This window comes from Octodon degus, unplaced genomic scaffold (genome assembly GCF_000260255.1).
Source record: "Octodon degus isolate 3935 unplaced genomic scaffold, OctDeg1.0 scaffold00118, whole genome shotgun sequence".
In the NCBI taxonomy this organism is placed as follows: Eukaryota; Metazoa; Chordata; class Mammalia; order Rodentia; family Octodontidae; genus Octodon; species Octodon degus.
In genome coordinates this window covers 2,543,883-2,551,892 of record NW_004524694.1, presented here as the reverse complement: position 1 = coordinate 2,551,892, position 8,010 = coordinate 2,543,883, and the positions used below count along the sequence as shown (strand labels likewise).

The following is an 8,010-nucleotide window of genomic DNA, read 5'->3' as shown; positions in this document are numbered from 1 at the left end:
GCGGCCGCCCAGCCCTCAGCCAACCCGCCCCGCCGCCCGGCCCTCAGCCAACCCGCCCCGCCGCCCGGCCTCCAGGTGCGCGGACGGCCCAGGTGTGTCGGGTGGCGGCCTCCAAGGCCCGCGCCTGAGAGACCGTTACCCGCCCAGTGCCCTTCCAGAAGCCCGAATGTGGTGTCGCTGGTTCCCAAGCCCGGGTGCAGAAAACGAGGCCGTTGAGCGAGAAGAGGTTCAAAATGAAGGGCTCAGGCCTTTCCGAGCGTTGGGAAGGACCCCCGCAGCGTGGGTATTAGGTTCCCTCCCGACCTTAGGCTTCAAGGGCGGCGGCACGTTACAGTTAATTGTTCAAACGGAACTTTTGAAGTGGCCTTAGTTTGGCGTGACTTTTAAGGGCAAGCATGTGAGGTTTTGATTCTGGAAGTCTACCTAATTTTGACATCTAAGAACTCAAGATTTACAGATGGTAAGATTTTTCCACTTAACCAACGAAGGAAATTTGGATTTAACGTAGCAAAATAAATATTTCCATTCTCTGATTTAATGGCCGCCCGCCCCCCGCCCCCTGCCCCCCGCCTCTTTAAAAAAAGCCTTTAGACATACGTCTTTTGAGTCCTTTTCTGGAGCCTGGTTTTTAAAAATGAGTATTAAAATGTTTATTTGGTTCATCAGTGAACTGTCGAATCAGTAAAATAAATCAATGGGTTGTCTATGATTTTTGCGTGAATAATTTTAAAACTATTAACGACTCAAAAGTTTGAGACCAACGTCTTCGTCTTCTCATAATCTAAAGTTAAAAGTGACAGCAGAGAAAGTCTAAAGTCTACGGGGAGGAGATATTTGCGTCCCAACCTCTAACAATTTGCACGTTTCTCCAATTCTGGTATGGTGAGACACCTAGTGGTGAAGTAGCTGAGCAGTAAAATTTGTTTTAATTTAAAACGACCTCCTCAGCAAATTGAATGAAAATTGTTATTTAAAAGAATAATTCTTGTCGTGCATGGTGGCGCATAGAATAATTCTGAGAAGAGGCAAAGATTCGTGGATGGAGGCTTAACTTGAAAACATACTTTATTAATTTATCAAAAAGGCAAAAATATTTTTAAAATATGCAAATTGTAGAAAAGAAAGTTTGGTAATCTTGGCTCCTAAGCACGTGCAAAATATGACTCTCCCCAAGGGAATGTGTGTGAGATTTATCAAAAAGAAACGTGAAAAGTTACTTTTTCTAGTAAATAATCTTCTGATGATCAATATGCCGTAATTTTGTGTCTAGTGTGGCAATTTTCTCTCTTAACATACTGGTTCACTCGTGTATTTAATTGATGTAACATGCAGATATAATCCCACTTAAGTCAAAACATATCTTCTCAGGATCTTTTAATGAAAACTCATGAATTTGGCCTGGGGAAAATTTTATGTGAAAGAAAATTATCTTACTGTTCACTGAATAATCTGGAGAAATTCCAGAAACAGTAATGACTTCCTTATATTAGAGTCTTTTAAGATTTAATTTGTTTCTCAAAAAAAAAAATACTGTTTAAAAATTGAGTGAAAGGGTCGGGAAGATGGCTCAGTAGAATAAGCACTTCCCTGGCAAGTGCAAGGGTCTGAGTTCAATCCCCGGTTCTGCCAAAAAAAAAAAAAAAATTGAGTGAAATGTTTCTCAGTGTCATTCCTCACTCATGTAATTGCTGTAATTGTTCTTTATGTAATTGAAGTCCTTATTTTCAGCTTCAAGGTATACTCTTTATTATTTGGGGTTTTCCTAGAAGAGTTGCCTATTGTGATTTTAAGCCTGCAGTAGGACATTAAAGTATTAAGAGCAATAAAAAGGTATAACATGTCAAGTTTAAACTAACCCTGTATCTAGTACAGTAGTAGTCATTTGACTTAGGTCAAGTAGGATGTGTCAGTAATTTTACCTATGAGCCAGAGTCTGATTTGTTTGTTTTTGAGGCAGGGTCTCAGGATGTAGTTTAGGTTGGACTAAAGCTCACTATGTAGCTTATGCTGGGCTAGAACTCTAGAGATCCCCCTACCTCAGCCTCTTGAGTGGTGGCATTACTCACAAGCACAACCACACCCACCGGTCAAAGAGTCTTTGTTAGGAGTAGTAGACTGACAATTCAGACTTTATGAATTGCCATTGTTACTAGATTTCTGCAACAGGCCTTGTTATATATATATGCTCACCTTCATTATTTGACACGTTTCACAAAGCCCTGTTTAGAGAGTAGCATATATTTTTAAGTACCTTTATTTACCTCTCAGAACTATTAAAACAAGTATCTACCTTATTAATATAACCCAGGAAGAATAATCTAGAATATTAAAGTTACTTGTTTTTTAAAAAAAATTATTTCATTTGATATAGGGTCTGGTTTTGCAGCTCGGATTTGTAGTGATCCTCCTGTCTCAGCCTCCCCAGTACTCAGATTATAGGCATATGTCACCATGCCCAGTTTAAGAGCTGGCAGGGCAGTACTAGGGATCAAGCTTGGACCTTGTGCTTGTCAGGCTGGTGCTTAGACTACTGAGTTATCTCCCTAGCTGCCATAAAGTTACATGTTTTCATGCTGTTATAATCATAAAATAATTTTAAAATAGATCTGGAGAGCTAATTTCAGTGGCATAAGTATCTGCCTGACAAGCACAAAGTCCCAAGTTTGATACCCAGTACCACACGCTGTACCTGGGCCTGGCCCTGGCACCAGGCATGGTGGCACATGCCTGTAATCCCACTGCTAGGGAGGCTGAGACAGAAGAAACACTATGAGTCTGAGCTGTGTAGGGAGACCCTGTAACAAACAAACAAGCTAAAAATAAATTTGTTAGATATTTTTAAAAAAGTAGTTCAAGAAAATATTTGTGTGTGGTACTTGGCCTACAGCTTAGTCAAGTTATCAGATAGTTTTGGTTTTATTATGACAAGTTAAGTAGGGTATACAACAGTATGGTATACTGTGGGATAAATTTGTATTTCAGTGAAATTTTAAAAAATTGTCAATTTTCCTTTATTTGTACTCAAATAATTTTTTTTTTTTCTGGAGAAAACTACCTACCTGCTCATTTCAAAAGAAGAATAAAATGTTTTATTCTGCAGAAACACAGTTTGAAGATGTCTGAAAGGCACTCAGCCAGCCCTGGAGCAGGAAGTGAGGCTGGCTCACCTATCAAGTTCAAGTACTCCAGTCTCAGAGATTTTTGTTCCACATCTTCCGTTGAAGATAGTGGCCATCATGAGTTGCCAAGATCTTGCAGCTTTGATAATACAGATAAAGATTTTTTTGGAATGAAAGAAAAGGACCCAGTATTAATCCACATACCCCCTGAAATTTCAGACCTGGGCTTAATACATTCCTTAAAGTCTCCTGCTCAAAGAAATAAATTTGTCTTTTCTAAGAAGGAAAATACCCCAGAACTATGTGAAACTCCTAAATTTGCTGGAAAAAAATCTTTACCACGGAGAAGGTTAGATGTATGTTTCTCTCTTCTAAAGAAAGACTTTGAATTACAAAACAGTTCTCAAAGTGGTATAAGCCAAGTCAATTTAGAAAAAAGTATTCCTAACAGTGTTTTGGATTTTCCAAAGCAAAATAGCTTTAGCCCTTTAGTTACTAGCAATGTACAAACAGAGGAAGTGACTTCTAGCAGTCAAACCCTAAGACTAAATTTTTCTCAACACAAGACTTCTACAATTGATGATTCCAAGGATGAATGCAGCCTATTTGAAGTTGAATGTATATCTCCAATTCAGGGTAATAATTTTAAAGATTCAGTCACACAGGACTTTAGTGATAGCAGTTTAAGTGTTAGTGATGAAAATACATATCCTGAACTTCTGGGTTCCTCTGGTAGTAGAATAACCTACAGCAGAGATGAGGACATATTTGTGACTCCAGTTAGTAATCTTACACCAAACATTGAATTTTCTACAAGTCAAAAACTTTCTCCTTCAGTTGAGGTAAGAGGCAGTATTTCCACTCCCGAAGACAGTGGTTTTAACTCACTGAGCTTGGATAAGTCAGACGATTCCTTCTCTGATCAAGAGGGTTCTTTTCATGAACTATTTCAGACATATAAAGGGACTTGCAATGTGGGAGATACGATACGAAAATCAGGGTGCCTTAGAAGGTCAAGAAGACTGTCCACTCTTCAGGAGCAAAGCTCACAATCAGAGACAGAGGAGGAAAAGCAGATCATCCACCCCACTTTTCAAACAAGACCAGAAGCTGCTTCAGACATCTCGGAGAGTCAGCTGAGCACCGATAAGAGTAGAGATTTGACTTTAAGCTTTAAGAACTTATCAAAGACTCCAGCCTTGCAATTAGTGCATGAACTCTGTATGAAAAGCAAAAGGAAAAGATTCCAGGGAAAGGATACAGATGAATTATTAGAAGAAAGGGATGGGGGAAAAATAGCTGTACTGCAGTGTGCACTTGCTGGGCTGATTGGCAAGAAGATGGGTATAGAACAATTGGACATCTTATCAGAATTAAAATACAGAAATCTAAAGCATATTCTTACTATGGTTTTAGATTCCTTGACTGAAGAGAGCTTATACAGGTAAGGAATAAAAGTTTTTTATGAAATAGAACTTTTATAATTTTTTAAAGTTGGTTTTTCTATGACTTGAATGGTTGTCTCATTTTTTATTTCTCTTACTGTTTCTATCTTTGGCTGTCTTACATTATATCAAAAATAGTTTGTGTCCTTCCTAGTAGAGTTGCTAGTGTAGTCCCTCCTGCTTAAAAGCCTACTTTAGAAGTAATGATAATCTTTTTTCTAGATAAAATCCTTATCACTATCACCTGGAATGAGTGTTCCTAAACTTAAGCTTCAATTTTTTTTTTGGTAGTACCAGGGATCGAACTCAGAACCTTGCCCTTGCCAGGCAAGCACTTATTCCCCAAGCCCCTCAAGTTTCACATATTTAAGGAGGCAAGGCTTATTCTATAAATTTTTTAAAACTGTATTTAAGAATTCATGTGCTATTTATTTTTTTATTTTTTTGCGGAACCAGGGATTGAACTCAAGCCCTTGCGCTTGCCAGGGAAGCACTTATTCCACTGAGCCATCTCCCCGGCCCCTCATGTGCTATTTTGAGGTCCAAACTGTCTCTAAGTTAAAGACACTGGTTCACAAAGAATAGCATTGTTGTAAGAATGACCAAATATATTAGGTATCATTAATCCAAGAATACTGCTTAGCTTTCATTCTTTCTAGAAACCCAGAGAATGTGTGTTATTCCATTTTTATTGTTAAAACAACAGAGGCAATTAATTACATTTGAGAAATAGAAACTGAGGAATTTGTGTTTCTAGATATTCATAGTTACATAAAAATTACCTGAGACATTTAGGAGAATGGGTAGTAGGAGGGGTATGAAAATTTGCAAGAGTTTTCCTGGTGGTGATGTGGAGGCAGAATTATTAGAAGACAAGACCCTCTGGATTACCATGGCTAGGAAAGGGAACCCAGGCCTAGCTATGGTAATTCCTTCAAACACCCTTCTTTACCTTTTTCCCCATACATTAAGTGTAGGCTATGGTAGAGGATTGTAGCATTTCACAGCTGCAAGTTTTCTGAGATACCCAGTCTAGCCATGTATTCTGCACTCAGAGAAAGTCCCAAAAAAAGTTTAAGTGACCTGCCAGCAGTAACTCAGAGGTACAGGAATGGGTGTAGGTCTACAGTTGGGTTCTCTTAATTTTCACCTAACATTTTTCTCACATAGTTTAAGGCCAGGCATGATGGCATATGCCTGTAATTCTAGCACTCAGGAGACTGAGGCAAGAGGATGGTCACAAATTCAAGGCCAGCTTGGGCTACGTAGTGAGCAGATATGGGTCTTTTTTTTTTAAATATATGCTGAAGTATTTGGATATGGGCCAGTTAAAGAGTTGGGTAACACCTTAGGGTGCTTGTGGGTATGAGCAACTGATAGTCATGTTTCAAACATGTCTCCTCTTGCCCATCTTTTGAATTCAGTGTTTGCAAAGCACTGTAGAATGTGTATGTATTATCCTAACAGTTCTGTTTTTGGTAATAGGAGGGAGGATGCCAGTTATAATAGCTTTGGAGAATCCCCAGTTATATCATCTGCCCATTAATGGGTGACTTTCTACTTATTTCCTCTGTCTTATGTACTGGATTACAGACTAGTGCCACTGAAGAGGCCACAGTGGCAAAGTGTCAGTAAGTCAAGCATTGCCTTGCCCCTCCAAACAAGTGACTTTTCTTTTTCAGCAATCTTCCCTTTAAGTGACTTATTAAATGAGAGTAATAAAAAGGCAAGATTAATAGCTGAAAGATTACTTTTTTTTTTGTACCAGGCATTGCGGGGCCAGGGAGATGGCTCAATAGAATAAGTGCTTTCCTGGAAAGCACAAGGGCCTGAGTTCAATCCCTGGTTCTGGAAAAAAAAAAAAAAAAAAAAAGAAAGAAAGAAAATAATTGAACTCGTAGCCTCACACTTGCCAAGCAGGCTCTGTACCACTGAGCTATATCCTCGGCCCTTCTGATTTAGTAATTAATACAGTTGAAGTCCTTGATAAATAAGGATGACAGCTTTCTTGTCTTGCTATTTTTTCATAACTTCGATGAATAAAATAGGAACTTTGTAATAATAATTGTATCTTTACTTCCAATGAAGGATCAATTGTTCTTCTGTTTAGTCAAAATGATAGAGATCTGTTAAATATAGTAATAGAGGAAAACAAGCTGAGCTTGGTGGCATACTCCTGCAGTTGTAGTTCTTTGGAGGCTGAGGCAGGAGGACTGCAATTGCAAGTCCAGCCTGGGCAATTAGTGACTCTTCCATTCCCCAAAATAAAGGGAAAAATGATTTAACATTCTTGTGCTACAGATAATCATTTGCTGTGTTGTGTTTCAAATTTGCAATATTAGTATCATAGAATCTTCATCTCCCAGTGGACTCATTTAGGCTTTATATGATCATTTACAAAACAGACCAGTTAAAATAACGTTGGCATATACTTAATGTTTTAATAGGAATTATTTCATGTAATGAACCAATATGAAAAATGATGTTGTGCAATTCATATTCTTCATGAAGATTTGTTGTTTAAATTTAGTGGCCAAATCTTTAAAACAAAATTTTCTTACTAGTAATCATATACAAAATGATAATCTTTGGGGATACATACAATATAAGCACTGTTCTTTGTCTTTTAGTGTCTGGAATGTCAGCCGAAATTGGCGTGAAATTATTGTTCAAGATAAAAAAGCAAATCGGAGGAGGAAATTTTATATCACACACCTGAAAGCAGATTCTCAGGTAATGTATAGAATGCTTTTCTAAAGTGAATTTTTGTACCTATATAATAATTCCTTATCACTGGACAGCCTAATTAGATTTCCCTGTTATCCTTTAACCTTTTCCATTTAGCAGACTCATATTTTCCAAACTGCTTTACACCTATACATATAAAATGGCATAGACTACTGAGCACCATGAACATCTTGTTGGGTTTTGTTGCTATTTACACAGATTTGCTGTGGTCAACAGTTGAATACCAGTGACATCCCGGATCCTAGTTATAATTACATATCCTTATTGTACTTTTACCCAGTCTTTTGAGTGTATATTTCATCAACCGTGCCAAGTGCTTGGATGACAATGATGACATTTGAGATGTGGTCCCTGCTCCCTTGGAGCTCTCACACTGGGTGATACAAGTAGACACATGATTAAATGCAGGGATTTTAGGGTAAGTCCAGAGTTCTACAGGACAGTTAAAGGAGTGTTGGGATAGTACTGGGGAATCAGAAGTGCACTGTTCAGCTAAGAGCTGAACAATGTGTTAGCAGTTAGCTAAGTGATGGAGAAAGGAGGGCAAAGTGAGTAGCAAGTAGCATATGTAGAGGCCTGGAGGTGGCTGAGCTTGGCAGTTGACATTTGTGATGCATGATAAACTTGCAGTCCACTGAGGAGCTGAGGGCTGGCTTTGAGTTACAAGAAAAGTCCTGCAAAAGCTGATGAATTCCTCA

At 38.5% G+C, this 8,010-nt stretch overlaps 1 protein-coding gene across 1 annotated transcript in view; it reads left to right on the top strand.

Annotated features, from left to right (window-relative positions):
- Positions 1-377: 377 nt before the first annotated feature.
- Fbxo43 (F-box protein 43) overlaps positions 378-8,010 on the top strand; it is a 43,208-nt gene continuing 35,575 nt past the window's right edge. Inside the window, exons 1-3 of the mRNA XM_012516659.2 lie at positions 378-460; positions 3,101-4,563; positions 7,195-7,297. Coding sequence (XP_012372113.2) covers positions 458-460; positions 3,101-4,563; positions 7,195-7,297 — 1,569 coding nt within the window. The 5' untranslated portion in view covers positions 378-457. The remainder of the gene's footprint in view (positions 461-3,100; positions 4,564-7,194; positions 7,298-8,010) is intronic.